This window comes from Falco peregrinus, chromosome 12 (genome assembly GCF_023634155.1).
Source record: "Falco peregrinus isolate bFalPer1 chromosome 12, bFalPer1.pri, whole genome shotgun sequence".
Lineage (NCBI taxonomy): Eukaryota > Metazoa > Chordata > Aves > Falconiformes > Falconidae > Falco > Falco peregrinus.
In genome coordinates, this window is record NC_073732.1 from 15,181,095 (window position 1) to 15,203,929 (window position 22,835).

The window sequence follows — 22,835 nt, forward strand, 5'->3', positions numbered from 1 at the left end:
GCCTATCGCAGCGCTGGAGCCGCCCCCTCGGTGTTTATGAGCTCTGGGATTGGTCTTCCGGGTAGCCGTGGCAATGGAGCGTGCCAATTGGTGTGAGGCCAAGAGCTGTTTATCCATTGGCTCACCAGGCTGTCACTCTTTAGAGCGCCCGGCGAGAAGTAAACTCTGCGGCACCCGGCGGTTGGCTGCGTCCGCTGAGTGCCCCACTTATTGGGCGGTCTTTTTGTTGTGCCCGCCCCTCTCGCCTTGTGTGTGGCTCCTGCGACTGGATGAGCTAGCTGCTTCTCCGCCGCTCCACGCCTATTTTGGGGAAAACCCCGCCTATGCCGGCGTCTTATTGGCTGTTTCTGCTACTGCTTGTCGTCTATTGGCTGTCCATGCCGTCAGTCGCGGTTGGGCGCGGGAGGCGGGCAGAGTGGTTGCACGGCGCGGCGTTCCCGCAGCAGTCGCCCCGCCGCCGGGTCCCACCGTCCCTCCGCGCCGTCATGAGCGCCGCCCCCGCCTAGCTCCGCCCGGCGGCCGGCCTCCGGCGTCGGCTCGCCTCGCCTTGGGTTCGCCCCGCCGCCACCGCTACCACCACCACCACCACCACCAGCAGCAGCGGAGGCGGCAGCGGCAGCGGCGCGCCCCGCGGTAGGGGAGGATGAAGGTGACCGTGGACTTCGAGGAGTGCCTGAAGGACTCGCCGCGCTTCAGGTGCCGCCTGGAAGGGGACGGGCCGCTGCGGGGGGACAGGCCGCGGGGGAGCGGGGCGGGCAGGAAGCAGGGCTGGGCGTCTGTAGGGGGACAGGCCGCGCAGCAGGGCGGGCGGCGGGTCGGGCTGGGAGCTGCGGGGGCCCTGGAGGGTGACAGGTGACGGCGAGCTGTGGGCAGCCGGCTCTGAGGAGAGTGGCGGCCGGGGCCGCTGTGGGGAGGCGGTGGTGTGGGACTGATGAGGGACAAGGTTTGGGGAGTGTAGGGTGGCAGGGCAGGGGCAGCGTGTGTGGAGAGGGTGGCAGTGAGGGGCTGTGAGGGAGGTCGGGAGGCCGCGTGTGGGGAAGGGGCTGTCGTGGGGCTCTGTGGGGGAGCGCTGAGGAGGAGAGGGAGGTGCGAAGCACAAGGAAGGGGTTTAACACACAAGCATATGTAGTAGGTGGGACTGAGTGGGCAATATGCGGTGTCTGGGGTTCATGTGGGGGTGGCGCAGCCTGCAGTGAACGCTGCCGGGGTCACCTGCCTTTAGAGCATATGTCGGTGGGTGAAAGCTGGCAGGCAGCTGGTGCAGGAAATGTTCAGCACCCAAAGCAACGCCTGCTCCGGCTCAACAGCCTGAACTCCCCACTGGGCCATCTCCGGTTTTTTAGAGGTGTACTTGCATTTTGGCTCCCAGTGCCTCCTGCCTGCGTCTGCTGCATGCAGCCATACTCAGTCTGCCCACTGTTGGGGTGCCAGTACTAAACACACTGTATAGTTTTACTTCCCATTGTCAGACGAAGGCATGTACTCTTCTGTTTTTCCCCACTCAAGTGACCATTCGTCTGTCATTACTGTAGGCTTACTTCTGCTTATGTTGGGCAACTTTCCCTATGCTTTTATCCACACTCTCTTTATATTTTTTTGCACTGTTGTATCTACTCACCATAGTTCTTTCTCTTTGTTGGATGCGTGGCTGGTCTCTGCACATAGGCCCACTTTCAGTGCCTGGTATCACCCTGCTATCTAATGGAGAGGCTAATAGCTCCATGACTTGATGTGATGTGTCACTGCCGAGCCTGTGTTTGGAGTGCCCGTGGCTCTGTGGTTGGCACGAGCTGGGTGAGTTCTGGCTATTGAGGGAAATAGTCCTGTTCTTCCTCTGGTCTTTGGCTGTGTGTGCGCACCTTCTCTTTAGCAATTGCGTGGTTCTGGGATGTGGAGGAAATTGGAGAAGAAGGTTTGAATGGCTTACCCCTGTCAGAAGTTGAAGTTCTTGTTGTCCCCTCCTTTGCTTCTGTCTCTGCTGCCAGCTTGTCCCTGGCTGCTTCTGCCATCGGTTTTTCTGATGACTGACTTGTATTATTGGATCCTTCAATGAGCTAGCTGCCCGGGCAGAAGAGACTGGGTGGTTTTTTGCTAGGTTAGTGAGCTGAGTCAGGATTGCAAAGGGTGTGAAACCTGCTAAAGCTTATGGGGAGGAGGATGAGGAAACTTCACTGCCAGAAGCAAGGCTAGTGAAAGGCAGTGGGGAGTGAGACCTCTCCTGAGGCCGCAGGGAGCTTTTACATTGGCTTGGCTGTTCCACAGAGCTTTGCCCTCAGTTGGACGTACTTGTGGTACAACTGTGTTTAATGTGGGTCCATCCTATTTGGTGACAATGCGGTCAGAGGTTGGCTTAATTTAACCATAGAACTATACCATTAAATATAATTTTGGTTTTTTAATTACTGATACCTGCTGAAGTGGAGAATACACTTGAGAAAGCAAGGAAATTTGACTAAAATTTGTGAACAGAAGTGCGCAGCTGTCTCTTCAAATTAAGACATAGTAGTTCTTTGAACTCACTTGGTATCATTCTCCTTTTGCCCATCTTGATTCTTTTACTTTGAAGAGAAAAACTGCGGAAACCCCTTTGTCGGGGTCTTCTAGTGCATGGTGGTCTCTTTGACTATCTGAAGAAACTGCAGAGGACCTTATGATGTAATTACTTGATGCCACCAAAACATTCTTCCAACCTTTAACTGATAGGAGTGGTGAAAATCGTGAAACAAAACCCCTCTAGTATTTCTCTAGAAAGTTCCTATCTTTCGTTATTAGTCATTAGTAATTTTTTTTATAACTTCGGCCATTCTTAGGGTTCATATGAATCGCCTAAACCAAATACTAGAAACCTTCTAAATGAAGTTTACTGCAGTGGCTTTATTCAGGGAGGGTAGAGACAGTAATGTAGAGCAAGGTCATTACAAAGTCCTAGCATTCTTGCAGGGAGTAGTGTGGACATAAAAGTGCCTTCTTGTGCTGTGTTCCTTATCTTACAGCAAGCAGAGCTGCAACTTTCTTCTGACCTTGCTGAGTAGGTGGGTGTAGTCTCTGTCCTTCCCATGGGTATACCTGCTGAAGCAGTTAAATAAACTTGTTGGGAGGGATACAGTGTATAGAAATGTCGTAGTTTGCTTTCATATAGTCATGGAGAGAACTGGGAGGATGTGATCAGAGTTCTGAGTCACCAAATTTGTTTTCTTAGGGAGCTATTTAAATCTTTTAAAGCATGCTACTACACACAGCTTCAGACGTGGATTTCTTGCTTACCTGTTTCTTATGAAGTTCAAGTTGATCTCTTTTGCCTTTGAGGTGTAATTGGGAATATCGTAGTTATCCGAATCAAGGAAATAAAGATTTGTTTGCTTGCTGAAAATGCATATGAAGGGAGCATGTTGTATCATTGTAAACTTAGGACATACCAGATGAGTTCAGGGTTGGAAATCTGAGGTTTAGAAACTGATTTCAAAAAGGGTAATGGAAAAGGCTATGAATTCAGGCACACTTTTTCAAATTTGCAATTGTTTTTTTTAAACCTACTTTGAAAATAATCTCACTGGAATCACATGCTTTTCCTTCATGACTCCCTCTCTTGAAGTATGGACAGTCCAAAGATCTAGCAAGGAAATGCGTTTGCAGTTCTTTTGCAGTGTGTTGATGACTTCCCATGAAATGAAGAAGTTGCTTGGGGAGCGGCCTTGGAGTAGTCCTTGAGTAGTAAGAACTGAGCTGTGCTGACAAGTTCTATGAATATAATCAGGAATTCCTGGAGTGTTTTTTGATATGCAAGTAGTATTGTGAAATAATACTTCCTCCTTGTCTTTAAACAATGATAATTTCAGTTTCAGAGTTTAATGGAACAGGCTTTTCCATTGATGTGTCAATTTCTTTTTGTTCTTGTAACTAAATAATGTTTTCTTATAATGAGTGAGGTAGGCACTGTAGTAGCCATGTGAATCACTCTGAACCTAAACTTTTAGAAAGGAGAAGCAAGTTTAAGTGATGTGGAAATAAATCAGCTGTAAGTAACAGTAAACAGTCTTGATAAATGAGAAATAATAGAAAAAGTAAATTCTGTTGCTTGTGATGTGTGCAGTTGTAACAGTTCTCTAGAAAAACCTTCAGTCTGTTCCAGTGTTTAAAAATGCATCAGTGAAAAGCTGTGTATTTTTGAGATCACTTCTCTGTCCTTATCTGTCACTGTTGCTGAAGTTTAAATTTTTTTTAACTTAATTTTGTGTTCACTTCCTGATACCTCAGCTGCAGAACAGATGATGGATGAGTGAGGTAGATGAAAGAATATGAATGAAACTGTTGCCAATTACTTCCTAGTAAAAGTGTATTGTGGATAGTTTCTGGGTAGAACTGGTGGCTAGCATATATTCCCTTCAAAGGGACGTGTCTGAGGAGTCTTCTGTTGAGATTGAACTGCTTTGTGTAGGCAGGCCTGCAGTGTAAGTAAGGCTGGCTTGTTACTGAAGCTCCCTGGTGTGTGTGTTGGTTTTCTTCTGTGGTTTCGATTCTGGTCTGTCTAAATGGGGCCCGCTGAGATGCACCTCATGCTTATGTAGGAGATGCAGGCTGAATAGGTCACTCATGCCACTTTCTGGCTTTCTAGATTTATGAATATTTTTGTTTATTCTTTAGTACTGTGTGACCAAAGTTTAGCCACTAAGCATCTGTTTCCCAGGTAACAGGAAGGTTTTGTCACTTTAAAGTAATTAAGTGACTTACATAACCTATTTGGAATAGGTCTTGCTCAGTAGTCAGGGAAAGTATCCGTATGTGCATAACCCATATACTTTGGTCTGCTCATTACTTTCTGAAGAAAATATATAAATCAGAACATAGGTAAACTTGTCCCTTCTGTGTTGACTTCCAGTGGGTACAGTGCTGCCTGCTTCATAACTTGCTGTGTTACAGTACTGTGAGTAGCAGCTAAAGCCCCTCTTACTCAGTATGGGTTTATAGTGTGGGTACTCTGAGTGTGGTTATGGTACTGTTGAAATTGTTGGGGCTGCTCATGTGGCTAGACTCAGCCACATTTAAGGTGCTGAGGTATGTGATCAAGAACTCTACATAGAAAAAATCTGTTTGTTTTTGCTTAGACTAACCTAGCTGTTGTAGGAGAAATTCCCAAAGAAATGTTTGGTCTGGGCTTTCTGCCCTTTGTGTTTGGGACTGAAAAGCAAGTTTGTAACCAACTCGGCAGGACAGGATGGAAAGTATCATAGAACAGAAAAAGAAAGATACAGTAAGTCAAAAGAGAAAACTGCCAAACATCTGCTTGTAAATTTGCATTTACCATTTTTCATACTTACGTGGTTATGTTTACGATTTCCAGTATGTGGTTGTAGAACAGCACTTCTCATAGGTGAAGTATAGTGATGTAAAAGACAATCTTAGCAGGATGCTGGTGAGTTTCATGTGTCCAACATCTGTATATTGCTGGGAGTCTGATGGAGTTAGTTTAACAGAGTGCTTCTAGATTTCTAATTCTTTGCTTTAGTGGAGATTACAGTGAATGTGTTGTTCTGCTCAGACTCTAGTCAGTGATTCATGTATTTTTTTCAAATCTGTGGCTCAGTCTTCCAAATATACATTAAGAAAATAATTTGCCTAAAGAAAGTGGGATATATTGGAAGATAGGGCCCAGTGTTAGAGCATTTTCTTCTAGGGTAATTGTACTAGAGTAAATAAGTTTCATAGAAGATCTCTCTTGATTACATTTTATCAAAATCTCTCACATGGAAATCTCTTAAAGCCTTTTGAAATTTAATAGGAAGTTGTTACTGTCCTTCCTAAAGGAGATTAGAGAAATGTGTCCTGAAATAAGGTTGTCTTGATTTGGTTAGTGTACCTAAATTATTTTATTAAAAAAATTAAGTTGGCTGTCGTAATTATGAATTACAAGGGTCAGGGTTTTTTAATGGTGTTTCTGTTGCTTTGTTGTTTGATTATTATTGAAGTAAACTGAAATGTTAAGACGTTAAGAAAGCTGAAAAATCTTAACTATTTGCTAATAGGAACTTAAATTGTTAATTTCCTTAGTTTTGGTCTTTTTTAAGTTTTTATCTGGGGATGTTTGAAAAATGACACACTGAGAAGGGAACTTACAGTGGAAGTAGTAACAAACATCTGCTAGCTATTGTAATGTTGCTGTAACAGAGCAGCAGGATCAATTGCTGAAGAAATTATATTAATTAAGCCTGTGCAACTGATCTTTAATGAGTACTTGCAGAATTAGAAGGACAGCTCATTTATGTGTGTGTGTGCAATGTAACTAACACAAGGTCTTACAGGCATTCAGGTTTAAATATAGATTTGAAGAGGTTTGATTCTTTAGCATGGAGTGTCTTATTTATGTTGGCTGAGCACATCTCATGTAATTACATTGAGAACTAAAGTTACGGAGATGATAGCTTGATATTCCTCTCCTCTCAAAATATAAGTGTTAAAATCTTTGGAAAACAGGGTTAGTTAATAAAACGTTCATTAGGAAGGTGGTGGCAATTAAAAAATAGAAATCTGTCTATTGTGGGCTTTGGGCAGCTTCATTTTTTCCTGTATGCATCTGTGAAATCATTGGACACCAAACAGTAAATGTGCTGATTTAGCGATGTTAGCAGTGTCCTGTGATCTTTTTCTCAGGCGTAGCTTCTTGACAACCTTGTACTCAGAACTGTATTATTTAGAGACAGCATTTTTCCTGTTCTTATGCCATACAGTGAACAATATGATTTAAGTTCTTGATAAATTTTTACTATAGCAAGTCATTCTAAAAACTCCCCAAAGCAAACTCCATTCTGATAACCTGCTTTGGGAGAAGAAGGAAAGGAAAGTATCTAATTTTCGTGGATTACAGAAATGTTCCCGCTCAAATTATGGTTTACAGACCCTTGCATGGGTCTTGATGCAGGCCCTTCTGGCTAAATCAGTTTAGTATCTCAAGAAGATGCAAATGCAGAAGTGTCGTGAGGGAGTGCCAAAAAAAAAAACCTGACCAAAACCCTCATGTGGTTGCTTATGTTAGGTCTTACTGTGCCTTACATTTACGTGGGCAGGAAGTAGAAGAATACATTCTGACTAATTTAGTTACCTTTTTTTGCCTTTCACTTGAACATGCAGAATTCTGTTTAAAAACTCGTATAAAAGTTTCAACTGTGTAAATGCATTTGTGATCTTTTTGAGCAGATACTGTGCTGTTTGAGATTTAGATATACCTATGAGTTTAGGTAATAATTTAGGTGGTTTGATTTTTGATAGTGGCAGATTTGTAACACAAAAACCAGCTGAAGTAGCCGTCTGCAATAGAAGACCATTATGAGGAAATGCAGGTTAGCGTGTGGACTGTAACATTATTTTAATATATGCAGGAGTTTTCTATACTTCTCTGTGTGACAATATAAATCCTGCTTTTGTTGCCACTCTTTCAGATGACTAAATATTAGGTCAAGAACACGAGACAGTAAATGTTATCATTATGATCATAAACTAAGCAGTTTTAATTAGTCCAGTAAAATAAACTAAAATATTGTTTTGCCTTCCTGATTATCCCTTCAAAAATCCTTGTGTATGTGGCAAAATAATTACTTTACACTTTCCATGTACATTTTGAATATCAAAAGCAGCCAGGCCTCAGACCTAGGATAAACCAGATGATTGTTTTGGTGCACTGTGAATAATTTAAGCCTGTGTAAATGAGAGATACAATTTATGCAATGATGTCCTGTATACATTTTCAAACTGACAAGACACAAGGATAGATCAAGAAAACAAATTGCTGCAAAATAGTCCCTTCAAGTGTTTTATGAATGAGAGGAGGTTTTGAACAGAGAAAATGCCTGTCAGATGGTTGGCAAACTTACTCGCTTGGCATGAATCCTTCTGTGAATTAGGCTTTCTGTTTAATGTTCTAAATTTCTTGTTTGAAATTCTAAGACTCTACAATATGCAGGCGTGATGCTCTTGAATAACTTTTGGAGTTCATTTGTCAATAGTAATGGGGATTTAAATACTTGTATTGTGGCTTTGCATAATAAATAGTCTTAACAGTAGTTGGTGTACATGCACAAACTTTTTTCTTTTCACGATTTTATGATATGCCATCAGTAATAGTCATTCAAGGAAGACCACTGCTGATAATTTTGTATGAACAAACATAAAGCAGAGCTAGTGATCAGTTTGCATGATGTGATTTTGGAGTTTTAACATTCCAAAATGTATTTTAAGCTGGATATAGTACAAAGGGAAATTGGAAAAGCCATATGTAGTGAAATGTATTCAGTCTGACAAAATTTTAAGTTCTGTGCAAGAGAATTCCAGTTTTCCATCTTTCTGGATGCCAGATGTTAATTTAAGTAGGAACGCATGGATATCAAACACAGTCAACATCTCTGCATTTTAAATATCCTAGTCTTCAGTGATCTTGTAATTATTTTTTAAAAAGATGTGTAACTTATGTAATGCAGTAGATCGTCTAACAGATTTTTGTGTGTTGATGTTTAGAATGACATTTTGTGGACTGAAATTTGAATTGAATTCACTCCCTTGGTACAGAGGAAAGGCCTGTTGTATTCAGAGTCTGACTTCTGGCGGTGAACGTTAACCCTTCTGCCTGACAGAAGAGGTGTGGAATTTGAGCTGGTGCATGGGGTTTGGTTTTCTGCTCCATGGTCTCTACCCAGGGAGGCACTGAGCCTCTTCTGTCCCCTTCCTCACTGCTGCAGTGGTGCAAGCTGGGTTCAGGGCTCCCTCAGCTGCTTTGCACCGTGATGGTGGCTGGTGTGAGTTGGTGCCGGGGAACCTGTCCCACTCTGATGCCTTCCTAGACTCCAGCTCTCCAGTGACTCCCTTGCTGCTGTAGCTGCTTGTCAGTGGCCGGTAATGGGAGACTCAGTGTTGCTTATTGTTAAGGCAGAAAGGTGCAGCTTGTGTGTGCGTGGGGTTTTTTTGTTAGAGTACTTTGTGAAAATAATCAGACTCTGCATTTTACTGGGTTCTTCTAGTGAACTTTAATGTAGAGAACATGTGGTGTTATTACAGTATCATTGGTTTTGTGTAATGTGCTGTTGCTAATATACTTCAGGTTTAAGGCAACCTATGTAAGAACTGGGTGGGTGAAGAAGAAAAATAATGTAGGTAGAGCAGTGCTGAGCCTTGTGATTTGTACTAGTCTCAGTTAAAGGCATTAAAAAGACACACTGCTCAACTGGAAATGTAGGCTATATCTTGTCTTTACTAGACTTGTAGCATTCATGCAAGTTGGTTGGCATTCTTGTCTGTATAAAAAGTTCAGTAATTAATTAAATAGGCTCCTTCTTTCTTAACTTTCTTAAACAGGAAATGTAGAATTAATCTCATCTGCCATGTAACCATCTCTCTTGTTAAGGCAGATCTTAGGCTTCTTCAAATTGTTCGTGATGAAGATTAATAGTTGTATCCCAAGTATCTCTTGATTTGTTTTAGCCGTATATTTCCAGGGTGCAGTTTATCTTATCCTGACACAGTGTTTCTACTCGATCATTTCCAAAGGTGATTTAGATGACTAACTCTGGTATCTATGCATAGATACCTGTATTTGATCGGGTAAGGCACACTACAAGAACAGAAAATGTATTGCCTTTGCCAGTCAGGGTTGTTACTGAGGATTAAAACTGTTTACAATAACTGAAGAATCTTTGTTTCATTGAGGATGCAACTTCTGGCTGAATTTGTGTGTTGCTAAATTGAAGTCTGCTTAAAAAGTATAGGCACATGTGCATGTCTTCTCTATGGAATTATTTTCCAGAAGAATCTCCAGTTTGTGGAGAATGGTTTTTTTATTTATTTATTTTTTTAAAATATCGTTTAACTCCCTGGAGTGCTTTCTTTTGTCAAGTGTCTGATTTTGAAGAATATATCTGCCTGTTTATCCTACTTGATTTATCCCAAAATGAATGGTGAAAAAGACACGATGACATGTTAAATGTGCCTGTTGCAAAATATCCATTATAATGTAAATATCAATCTTGCAAGATTTTGTTTGAAAATATTTGCAGTTGATTTTAGATGAAAAACCTTTAGTATGTAATTAATAAAGGATATGTAAGCTGCCATTTGGTTGAGAAATAGCTTACCTGCAATTAGTGTTGGTAGATGAGTGAAAGCCCAGGGTCTTTAAAATCTCCTGATGACTAAAAGTAGTGGGAGCAAAGATACTAAATGTACCCAAAGAATATTTAAACCTTTTCCAAGGCTGTGGGTGTACCATATGCATTTTGCAGTTTTTATGTTGTAATATTCCAAAGGCTTATTTTTTCAATAGTTGACCCATTAGCATTTGAGAGGAATGAAGAAGAAAGGAGACTGCCTTTTCCAAATGTGAAAATAGTAAATTGGAGGAAAATGCCAGTACATTGTATTTTTGTATTCTCCTGCTCTAATGCTTGTGTACTGTGGTATCCTGAGATTGGACTATTTGACTGGCTGCTTCAGTGCAAAGGCATAAAGGGCAAACAAAGACTGTTTCTTTCCAGATGAGGAAACAGTAAAACTACACAATAAAACTATTAATACACATGTAAAATACACTTATGGTAACTGAGTGTGAGATACATGTATGTGTATACCCCTAATAGCAGAGCAAAAACTTCAAGTTCAGAATTTGTCTATTGCAACAAAACTGCAACCTCCCCACTGACTATCAAATAGAGCATTCTGATTTTGTGGAAGTATTTTATCAAAATCAGCTTCTGAAAGGGACAAAAAGGGTAAATACTTGCTGAGGACTCAGTCTTTATAGCAAATCTGAAACTTTCATCTGGTTTTGGAAAAGAAGGTCCACCTTATAACTGGAATTTTGATGGTCCTCAGCTCTTCTGAAACATGGTGAGCTTTGCCATCTTATGGTGGTTTGGACACAACAGTACTTTTCTAACTTGTAATATGTATAAGTTAGCAACTAAGGAAATTACGAAAAAGGGAAAGATATTGAAAGCAAACACAAGACCCATTAAGATTATTTGATATCTGGTTTTTCTTCTGCTTTATAGGAGGCTTTCTGTAGAGGTGATTATGTCTTGATGTATCAGTTCTGAATGTATTGAAACTGAGAATACTACACTGGGAGAATATACTGATACTTACTCTTTCAGTTTTTCAGGCACTGCTACCCTGTCTTTTCTATCAGTTGCATTTGAGGTACATAAGGGGTATCTTTCTAAATCAGGGATTAATTTCTTCATTATTCCTTAGATGATTACTTACAGCTTTGAGAAGAAAAGTTGATGTGACTCAGCATCTGGCTGGTAACTCTGGATCTTGAGGCTGATACTTAGGGCATAGTGTTTAGATGGAGGGATGTCCTGTCTTGCATCCTTAGCAATTGGTTGCTTGATGGTTATGTTTCCACTTCCTGACCTTACTATATATTTGAGATATCAAGTGTTCAAATCCTTCATTCCTTCTGCTTCTGTGTTCAAGCTCCTGGGTAGCTGCTGAGATGGAAAAGACTGAAAACTGCACTGTGATGTTTGCAAGTTTTTGGCAATAAGAAGTTTCTACACAGCACCATCAGTTTCTTGAGCTTGTTTCTGCTGCTGCCCTTTTTTTGTTGCAACATCTTGATACTATAGTCCTACACTTCCTTATCTGATAGTAAGGCCTCCTAAAAAGCTTTTGAGTCATTCTTGAAATGTTGGAATTACTAGTTAAAGTTGTGCAGGACAGGTATTGTGATGTGTTAAATTCATATGTGAGTTTACATTTAGCAATGTAATCAGCTTCTTGTCTGTGAAGCTTTCATGGTCACAGTTGTGTCCTAGTCTTGTTAACAGCTGTCCCATAATAAACAAAACATTTAAGTTGAAAGATGAAGGAAATCCTGCTTATCAGAATCTTTGTGTAAGAAAAGGGTCGCTAAATTCCCACTTTAGCCATTAGGCTTACTAACCATCAGGCTCTCCTGGGGTAAAAAAGCTTAGGGAAAAACTATTGGGAAAAGAGCACTGTTGGGCAATTTACTGAAAAAGGGTAATGAGAGAAAAAGCTTGAGAATTTAGGGCCAGCAGGTAGCACAAATGTCCTAACTGTGTTTGATAGATTAAATGCTGCTGTAAGTTCAGTGATAATCAGTTTGACTTTAAGCCATGTATATTAAGTGCAATAGAACATCTTACTTTTTGAAGATGGATTTGTTGATAATGTTCATTATCTTTTGAGCCATGTGTTGTCTCACAGTAAAGAATAAATCAATTGAAGCATGCATCTTAAAGGGATTTGTCCTGTTTCTATGTTTGGTGTATCAAAGACCATATGAATTACAGAGGATGAGCTAAAATTCGTAGGTGAAGACAACCTTAAAAACTGGTACCTACAAGCAGACTTTTGCTTTAACGATTAAGTGAATTCAGTAAATACTCTTATCTTATTTCATTTTATTATTTTGTAAAAGGAGAAGTCTGACTTGGGAGGAGCAAAAGAATGGCTGTTCTAATATTGAGGACTTGATTTTTGTTTGTTTTCTCTGGGGAAATTTGAACTGCGGCTAGTGCTTGCTACGGACCTGAGAACTTAACTTATTCATCAGTGTGATAATCTTTGGTTCAGGAAATGCTTTCCCATATTTCAGTCTACCAGCCTCATAGAAAACTTCTGTGATTTGGGGAAGGAGTGAAGAGAATGTCACATTTCTGATTCGCAGTCCTATTGTTCACATTGTGAAGCCTTTCCAAGTTATTGATAAAATGTTTTGTGACAATGACTGAAGAATTAATAATGTAAGGAGTACTAGCATGAATGAGGAAGTTTATCTCAGCATGTCATAGAGCATTCATCATTTGTTCCTCGGCATGGAGGGATTCTGTGCCAGCAGGGAAAAATCTCTGTGGTGCCAAACCAGGACTTCAATGGGCTCTGTGACAAGCTGGAACAACATTCTTTCTTCAGACCGTATTAATGGTTATGACACATCTCATAAGTTATAAAACTCTTTTTGTATGTATGTATGTGCAGTTATCCAAGGTTATTAGGCCTTACTGTTCAGTGTATGACGACTTTGTCCCTCAATATGTCATGTTTCTTTTTTAATCTGTAGTTGTCTGATGCCGTTATACGTGAACCAAATGAATTCCTTCTTAGCATGTTGGTTAAGATGACTCGATAACTTTTTATATCTAATTATAGATTAAGGAAATCAAATGAAGTACACAGTGATTGGAGGGAGCAGTTGATATGCTGGAGGGTAAGTCTGCCGTTCAGAAGGACCTCAGCAAGGGAAAGCACTGGTAGAGATTTTGACATTCAACCTAAGCAAGTGTGAAAACTTCCTCAGAAAAGGAACAACCCCATGCAGCTGTGCTGGCAGAAAGGAACTTTTGCATCCTGGTGAGCAGCAGTGGACCATCAGTCAGCTGTGTGCCTGTGCAGTAGTGAAAACTGGCAGTGTGTTGAGCTGCATTAGCAAGAGCATGGCTGGCAAATTGAGGGAAGAGATGACTACCCTGTGTTTAACTGTCATAAGGCTAAGTCTGGAGTGTTACGACCATTTTAGGGTCCTACCAGTAAAAGGAAGGTATTAACAAAATGAAGAATGTGCAGACAAAGGCAACTGGAATGGACAATTGGAGTTCAAGGAGATGATGAGGGCTGTGGCCTTTTTCAAGCTAGGAAGGCTTGTGGAGGATCTAGTTGCTGTCTTCAGTTACCCAGTACATTATAGAGTTCAGGTAACGGGTATAGGTTTAGGTGCATGGTAGAAAGAGGTGATGATTGAAAGATGCAGCAATGCAGTTGACATGCACTGAGGGTTAAGCATGGCAAAAGGTTGCCCAGAAAGGCTGTGTTACTTCAATCCTCTATTCTCATTCAAAGTGGAGAGGATCAGGATTATTGGTTATGAAGTAGTTACAACTTGTTTTGTGTGGAACAGTGTCATTAGATTATTCCTTTTTTAATGTTTTTGCTGTAGCTGTGTGTGTTACAGCCTCCTGTAGGTGAAATGTGTATTGATTCTTGGGTTTTTTAGCAGAGAGGGCAGATGGGGTACGGAGGCTTCAAATGTGTCTAATAGAACTGACTGTTTACTTGTTTGGTATGCTATTGCTATTTTGTCTTTTCTGTGATGCTCACAACAGATTTCTGTTTGGAGGACTTTGCTGTCAACACTGTATTTCTCTGTACAGTGGCATTAGTCATGGTGTTGTGTTTGTTCCCTGGCCTGATTTTACCCTCTGCAGTTAGTTTGTGGCTATTTCCAAACTAATCTTTGAAGTAGTTACTTAGCTTTTGAAGTGTGATACCAAGGTGCGACTTCCATAAGTGTGGAGAGAAAGAAAGCACACACCAACTAGGTGAGCAAGTATAGTATCTTGTGTAGAACATCTGCATTTTAATTTGGCTTTACTTCATACAGTTTGTAGTCCATCCTCTGATTAACGTCTACCGGCCTTTTTGCTGTCTGTTGCCTGATAGACTCTGGCATACAAGAGCATACATTCCTGTAAATCATCAGGTGTATATCCTTATCTTGCAGTTCTATATCTCATCCTATTTCCAGTTTTTCACACTCAGTAGTACTTTTTTTCAAGTTGTCTTTAAGGTGTTTTGAAGTGATCTTGCTTTGAAGTCTCTTGTGTCATTATAAGAAATTTAGTAACTAATTTACTCTGATTTTCCTCTGTCACTGAGGATGTTGAATGCAGTCGCTGTCAGGAGTGGTCCGTGAGCAACTCCATTGCTGATTTTTTGTTACAGTCTGGTAATTGGGATTAAAAGGATTAGAAATGACTGTCTTGCTGTCCTTTTCATCTGAATCTGGGCCGCACAAGTTGAAACCTGAGTTTGGTATCATGTAAATCTATAGCATGAGTGCTCGGTAATCTTGATGAAGTTTGATTTTTACACACATCTGGAACTGTGATACCACTGTGGTATGCACAGATAGCTTGCAGCTGATCTCCACTAGTGTCTGTATTTAGTTTGCATTTAACATGAGTTACAACGATGAATTGCTTTTACTTCAGCCAGTTACAAACCAACTTTATCCAGCTTTGGCCTTTGCAGTTAGTGAGCTGTACATATGTTTGTAACTGCTTGTCAATTTCCCTAATGTCTTTAAAGTTTGAAATGCAATTGGAGAGGACAAAGGGGAGTGAATCACAGTAACATTTGCTTTTTGGTTCATGTTCAGCGTTCTCTGTCCCTCTGAGGCTCGGTTGTTCTCCACTGGTGGTGGAGCATGGCAATGCTTCTTTACTTACCCTTCTGATATATAGCCAGTCTCATGAAATTATACTGCAGTAAATGAAAGAAAATGTGAACCTAGCCATACTTGAATATGTGTACTCAAATACTTTAATTTAGTTATTGATAATTTGTGGCTAGTCTTGGACATAACTTTGTGCTGTTGAGCTGTAGTGGAAATTAGTTGAAAGGACATGTCGTCTGCAGTGAAGTCAAAGTTCTGCATTAAGGGGCTATTCTGCGTAGAATCTGTGCAAGTAGGAGAGCGCTGTGGCTTTCCAAGATTTGAAGGGTAATATTGCTGAAATTGTGATGGTGTGGATCTGTTATTCCCATTTTATGAGTCCAAATGCATGAATGTGTTCAGAAGTCCCAGTCTGAATAGCAGTTTATTTTTGTCTACTTGTTCCTATTTTCTGAAAGTATATTCAGGAAGTGACTCTAAGACTTAGGCTTTGAACTTTCATCAATTAAAATTAAAAAAACCTCATCCAAACTACGGGAGAATACTTTGTTAATGGGCTTTTAAGGTCTTGAATATTTTTTTTTAGTGGGAAGTATTAATTGTAGAATTAGCAATAATTAATTGTTAATTATCCATAGTAACTTTGACTTCTCCAATTTGTTGTTTATTAGCGTCTAATGTATAATGACTACCCCCCATTTTCAGGAACGCAGTTTAAAAATGCAAGCTAGAGCATGATAAGTGAAAGACTAAAGGCAGGATGTGGCTTCAAGGCAGCTAGATACCATTTGAAGAATAGCTGGCTTTAGAAGCATTGGCCATTTTACACTGTATGAGTAAACAAGCCAAGCAGACACTTGTCTGTGCCACAGTGAGCTCGGTGTTAAGAGTCAGCAGGGTGTAGTGGTTTAGTCCAGACTAAGTTATTTCCTTAGCACGTGTCTGCAGCTCATGGCCTGAGAGTGACCAATTCTCTTTGTAGAGGAGAGTTTAGCTGTCATCTTTGTTTGGTTCCTGGGATTCTTGGAGTCCCGTAGTACCTTTATGTGGAATAAAGTCTTTCACTGGTACTAAGTTATTTCCTTAGCACGTGTCTGCAGCTCATGGCCTGAGAGTGACCAATTCTCTTTGTAGAGGAGAGTTTAGCTGTCATCTTTGTTTGGTTCCTGGGATTCTTGGAGTCCCGTAGTACCTTTATGTGGAATAAAGTCTTTCACTGGTTGCTTAAGGGGAGTGCTGTGATAGACAACAGGGTTCAGCTTTCCTTTGTCATGTGCTGGGCTAGGTAACTGGATGGATTATCCTAATTTAAGGAGGCTGCTAATTCAAGTCTTGAGTTTTCTTCCATCATACCCAATATTCCTCTTGTGTTGCAGCTGTGGCTGTGCAGGAAGCTGTATCTAGCAAACTGAACTGCTTCTAGGAAGGGTGGTGGAGGAGAGGAGCAACAGCAGAGAGAAACACATTCCTGAGAGTCCTTGTTAAGAAGCATGAAGAGTATGGGAGACTGCTCTTTTATAAAAGTTGTCCTCCACCCTTAAGCAGCTGTTCTGGTTTTGTGCGTTGCCAGGCAGTACTTGAACATCTCGGAAAGCCACAGATGTTTGACTGAATCATATACTGAGGCAGATTTGAGCCTTATTCCTAATGCCAGAGCCTTCTGGCTAAGATTACCCTGGCGCAAACCCTGCTCTCAGGTCCCACTTCTCTGAGGAGCAACATTTTTGCTACATGTCACGTCTGGCACTTGGTCCTCAGCTGTTTTATGGCTGCTTCCTGTGTTTATAGCTAGAGGTTGGGCCTTGGCTGCAGATATAAGATTTACTTGGAATTATGACAATTTTCTGTGAATTTTTTAGTAATTCCTGACACAGATGTTTTAGAGATAAGTGCACCTCTGTATTCTGTGGCTTCAAGAAGTAATAGATGAAGAAAAATAAGGATAGCATTAACATAGCACAGCTCAGATCAGCTGTTCTTAAGATGTTCCCTAACCCAGTATGAAAAGCATTTTTGTGACTAGGTGGTGTTAATACACTATTAGATATATGTATTCATATTTTTTTAGTCTGAGGGCATCCTCGCCATTATTCTTATAGTTGTAATCCAGTGTTGATCTAATACTGTATGTTTGCATGGGAATAGCTTTTCTACTAGTATTTATATGATGGAAACGGTGAAAGTAGCCAGTTCTATGCGAAGAAGCAGGGGATTGAAATGAGGTTTGGCTGGAACCTAACAGCTGTTTGATCCATATCCAGCTGTAGGGCCCAGATGCGCCTTCCTTCCATCATGTGGTGTTGGTGGGAAATAGACCTGAGAAACTAGCCTGGTGCTTCAGGGTCCCGTGGTGGTGGAGGGGCTGTATGCCTCCTTTCTTCCATGGTATCTCTTTCTGCTTTGCTTTTATAGTTCTTCTTCCTTGACCTATCCCTCATGTTTTCAGTTTTTGGATGTTCTGTTGTTATTCCTCTTTCAGTTGAGCTTATTCTTTCTTAAGATTTTCCCCTTGGAATAGAGCTTTAATTACTGAGCAGATATGTTTTCATTCTGCCTGCTCTAACTGACTTTATCTGTCATCTTCATCTTGCATCTTGGACTTTTTAGCTCCTTAAGTCCTGTGGAGCTAAAACTCTCTGCTGGTTAAAGACACTAAAAAAAAATATTCTTATCAGATCTTGCTGCAGTCCTGTAAACAAGCTACTTAATCATGCTTTTATGTTAATACCAAAGAAACAAATAAAAATTGGCTGCTCTTTGATTATAAACAAACAAATACAAAATTGCAGTCTAAATATTGAGATACTTTTCCTTCCTTTTTTTTATTTTTTTCTCGTACTCCATAATGCTCTCTGAAACAAGATTTAACTCCAGAGACTTAAATGAAATTTAATAATTTATGGAAGAAAATAAAGTAAAAGAAATTTATGTTGCCTGAAATCCTTTGTGGTCTGAAGCTAGGGAAGAAGCAGAAGCCAAAATGTAACTGCACAGGAATGTGCCTGGATATAAAACCTAGGATGTAACTGTGGGAATACCCACAGATACAAAAACTGGAATGTAACTATGTGTAGTGAAATGTGCAAAAAGCTGGGAATGTCATGCTCAGTGTTTGAGAACTGCAGGCAATTGGCAGTGTTTTTCAGAACTATTCTTGTAAAAGCTGCTTTTCCTGAGTTTGGGGCCTGATCCAGTCTTTTTTTTTATTTTTTTGTTCTTGGCTTGAACTTGTGTGAACTAGAAAGGAATTAGCAAAAGACAGCAAAGCTGTGGTTCCACGTACTCTCACTTTGGTGGTAAAGCTGGCTTAAGAAATTCTTGCTCCAAATCATACTTCTCTGCCTGTCTCGCTTTTTCCAGGAAGAGTTGTTTGTAGGAGTGAAATGTCTGATCCGATTTTCCAAAAAGCATTACGGAAAACTTCCTATTACTTTTTTTCTGAGGCAGACTACTACTGGTGAACAGTGTGGCTCCATGAACAGTTATGCTGGAATGACTGCAAGAATGAGGCACCCTGTGATGGGAGCAAGGGTGTTCGTTGCCAGAAATTAGTACATTCAAGCTCTCACAGCCATAGCCTGATGAAACAGCAATGTTTGTGGACTCTGAATGAAGTGTCATACTTTCTCAGTCTTCTATTATCTCAGGTAGCAATAAGCAAGGAAGGAGGTGTCAAAGGAAACATCACTCTCAAGCAAGAAAATGTTATGCTTCAGAAATGCTTCATGAAAGCAACTTTTCCTGGTCAGTGAAGTTTCACTGGCCTGAAAGTTGCTACCAGTCTAGACTAGAGGCAAGTGATATAAAAAGTGTGCCACTTCAACTTAGTATGTCAGTTGACTCATGGCAAATGGAATACTTTTCATAATCTCATTGTAAAGTCATTCATTAAGTAGCTGGAGACTTGCAGGTTTGAGCCGGGAGAGTTGCCAAAAGAATTACTTAAATTAAGAGTCTGAATGAAATTTCTTATTTCCTTTATTACCTTCAAACATATAGACTATTAGCTATATAAGAATAGAGGAAACTTATTTCACTGTGACAAACATTAGGATTAATGAAATTTAATCTCAAATCTTTATAACTAAGCTGTAAGTTTTATCAGTGATGTAGTTTTTCTTTTTTACTGTCAGATTTTCTGCAATTGTTGTAGCTCTCTAAAATCTGTGCTGTTACATAGTTGAAATCTAAGTTAAACTGTGATGGCAATAAATGGGCGAACCTTGCCTGTTTGCCCCAGTTCCAGAATATTTGTCTGTAAAAATAAATAAATAAAAAAATTACAGGAAAATATTTTTTTTAATCATGCAGGGCAGCTTTAGAAGAAGTAGAAGGAGATGTGACAGAACTGGAACTGAAACTTGACAAGGTAAGCTTTTTAAATCAACAATATCTGCTCTGAAAACTATAAAAAGGTGTGTTTAGGTTTTGTTTTAAAGTTCACAGCTGGGAAGCGACTGACCAAGTGCTCTGCTCTTGCAGAGGAAACAGATCTGGATCGAGTGCACAGCTGGGCCTCAAGAGATTCAAGCTTGAGTAACAGCAACAACAGCCAGTGTGAACTGGCTTTCTCCCCCAGCTGAGGGTTTGGGTTGTGCAATACCCTCCTGACGCTATGGGCCCCCCTTGAACTCATGTGACAGCCCCACAGTGGGAGCTATGTGCAAACTTAATTCAGCTTTCATGTAAAAAGCCAGGGGCTGGCCATCCCTGCATTGAGAGCTTATGTTTTATGACAACTGCATACTGTGAGGACATCTGGATATTCTTTTGTTTTAGAGATTTAAAGTCAGTGCTTTCTGTCTCCAGTACTCTGCAGCACAGTCGCTGCAGGATAGGTATATATCCTTCGCTTTCGTCTGGAGGACTTAACTGCTGTAAAATTCATCTTGCTTTCTGTCATGCTTTGTGCATGTACAGGGAAGTTTTTATGTACATCTTTTCAGTATCTAACAATCCATTTATTAGTTTCCTAACCAGTAGTATTCAGAGGCTTTTGGTTTTTCTTTGTTAGTATTTTGAGGGTGGCTTATTTTTGGTTTATACCTGTAGAAAGTCTCCTTCACGCTTAATGCTAAATGTTTAAAAATACTTTTTGCCTGTGTTTTAACGTGGTAGGCAGATGTTATTTGTTCACCTTCTTAGCTACTTTTTGAATACAGACTTTTGTTCCTGCAGCTTCCAGTTGGCTGCAGAAAGAGGAGTCAAGTGTAGTGTAGTGTTAAGTCTGAAGACTTATTGTTACTTCTTGTAATAATATTTCCAGTTTTCATAGTTAATAATGTAACCATTTGCTTTTTTCAAAACAAATTTAAGATACTTAATTTTTATTTTTTGTGAATTTTTATGAAACTGATGGGTATAAAACATTTTTACTGTAGGGGTGCTGAGTCTATTTTGGTACATTAGACCATGTAAGTTTTTAAAGAATCTGAAAAACCTGTTTTGGAAGCTTGTGTTTTCCACCAGTCTAAAAGGATCATTTATGGGGAAAAGATTTGTCAGATTCTTTAAGGGGCATTATTCAGGGCCTTGCCCCCAGTGTCCTGTAGGAGGCTAGTGCCAACTATACCATCCTATCATGTAAAAGCTGTAACTGTAATATTACTCTTTGCCCTGAGACAGTATCCTAGTACTCTTTAAAACAAAACCACCCAATCCCGTTTGTTCCCCTGACAAGAAAGCAAGTACACAAGGTAAATATTTAAGTAGTTTAATTGTAATGTGAAATATAACACTGAAGTTGAAAGCCAAGCTTCTTGTGTGAGCTGAAGTGATCTGTGGCCTGAGGGTAATGATTTATCTAGACTTGCTTAAATTTTCTACTCAGTTACTCATATTAAACTTAGTTTTATTGTCCCACAACTGTGACTTTAAGCTACATTATCTGCATTTTTCCCCCTCTAGAAGAAAGGATGCTGGGTTCAGGATTGTGAACCATAAGCAAAAGTGAAGGGGGAAAAAAAAGATCGTGTTGGTAGTGATTTTTCTGTCCTTTGTTCAAGCAACTTGGCCATTCATCAGAATGTGGGAGACTATGCTCAGATTCTGCCTTGTCTTAAGAGGATCTGAATCAACATAAAATCACTGGGTAAATAAGGCAGGAAGGTCACTTGGATGGTTTCTTTGCCCCACCATAGGATGAAGTACTTCTATGTTGTTCTTCTTGAAAATTTGTCTAACATCCTTGAAAAATCCTTCAGAGACAAATGTTCAATCTTCTGATTTTATTCTCAGTTTGGTTTAGGATGGGAGAACTCTGTTATAATGTGCCTTCTCTCAAGAGAGTATCTTAGTGATTGCACTAATCACTCTTTCTTTCATTAATAGCTCAGTGCGTAAATGGTTCAAAAAGTGAGAAAACATCCATCACAATATACTGATGGCCTTCGTATCAGACTGCAGTACCGTGATAGCTAAGGTGCTTTCCTAAGCAGTGAGTGGTAGGGATGGAAACCCATCAGAGAAAGACTGGTCTGTTCTACTGAGTGAAAACATGACTGGTTTTTGCCTTTTGAGATGTAACCATCTCCTGAGTTGTGCTTTGTGCACATAGCCTTTTGCTTTCCTGTCCCTGTACTTAGAGTGTCTCAAGATGAAACAACTGGTAGGTGTTTCTTTTGGGGTTTTTTGGCTCGAAACCAGAAAACACTTAACTGATTAGAATGCGAGCAAATTGTTTCAGTTACTGTGCTTTTTGCTGTCGTGTAGCTCTCAATGTGCAGAATCTTGGTGAACAATAAAAAACCCAAAAATAATTTAATAAAGATGAGTTACCTTCTCAGTGGTGTATCCAGTTGACTTAGAGTAGTATTTTTATAGCTGTTACTATACAATAGAAAGCTTTTAATAGAATGTGGTGCTCTGCAAATATAGAATTTAACTTTTAAAATCTGTTTCTTAAAGTTAACTAAGCTCAGTATGTTTCATGTTTATATAGTAGTGTGGAAAAAAAAACCCAAGCTTCCACTTTGTCTTCGCCCCCCCCTCTTTTCAGCTGGTGAAGCTTTGCATTGCCATGATTGATACTGGGAAAGCATTCTGTACAGCCAACAAGCAGTTCATGAATGGAATTAGAGACCTTGCACTATATTCCTGTAAAGATGCATTGGTTGAGGTAAGTCTATTTAAGAGATGAAAACAGAAGGAGAAAAGCATAACTTAAAAAGGGTAAAAGATAACAGGTGGCAAGAGAAGTAGCTGAAATTTATACTATTTGCCCTTTTGCTCCTTTTTCTTTGAGAATGTCTTAAGAGTGAGCACAGCAAGTGTCTATGCTGTTTAGTTTCAGGTGTAACTTGCAATGACAGGGTTTTTCTAAATTCTAGAAAATATGTATTGGGTTAGGAATAGTCAACTTCGGAGGAGTGGAGAAAATCAGGTTGAAGCTGTGAGCAGCTGCCCTGTTTACTTGGCTAGATAAGGGGTAAATAAATAGGGGGTTCTAGTCATGAGATCCTAAGAGCCAGTTCTCTGCAACTAAATTCCCAGAGTTGATCTCTTGGATCCTGGAATTGTCACTCTCCAGTACATAGAAATTCAAATTTTTAAGTGCACAAAGCCCACTTCGATGGAGTAGCCTCAGACTGATGCCCTTTTGGGCTAATTTGGAACACCTAATATTTCCTGCTTCTTAACTTTGAAATGAGGCATG

The 22,835-nt window shown here is 40.2% G+C and overlaps 1 protein-coding gene across 4 annotated transcripts in view; it reads left to right on the plus strand.

Annotated features, from left to right (window-relative positions):
• Positions 1 to 392: 392 nt before the first annotated feature.
• Positions 393 to 22,835, plus strand: part of ACAP2 (ArfGAP with coiled-coil, ankyrin repeat and PH domains 2) — a 65,491-nt gene continuing 43,048 nt past the window's right edge. For 2 of the 4 annotated variants that reach the window (XM_055817600.1, XM_055817603.1), the window contains exons 1-3: positions 394 to 696; positions 19,493 to 19,550; positions 22,179 to 22,298. In XM_055817600.1, the coding sequence (XP_055673575.1) occupies positions 644 to 696; positions 19,493 to 19,550; positions 22,179 to 22,298 (231 nt within the window). In that variant the 5' untranslated portion in view covers positions 394 to 643. Of the gene's footprint in view, positions 697 to 19,492; positions 19,551 to 22,178; positions 22,299 to 22,835 lie in introns of all 4 variants that reach the window. The other 2 variants (XM_055817601.1, XM_055817602.1) reach the window with 2 other exon arrangements.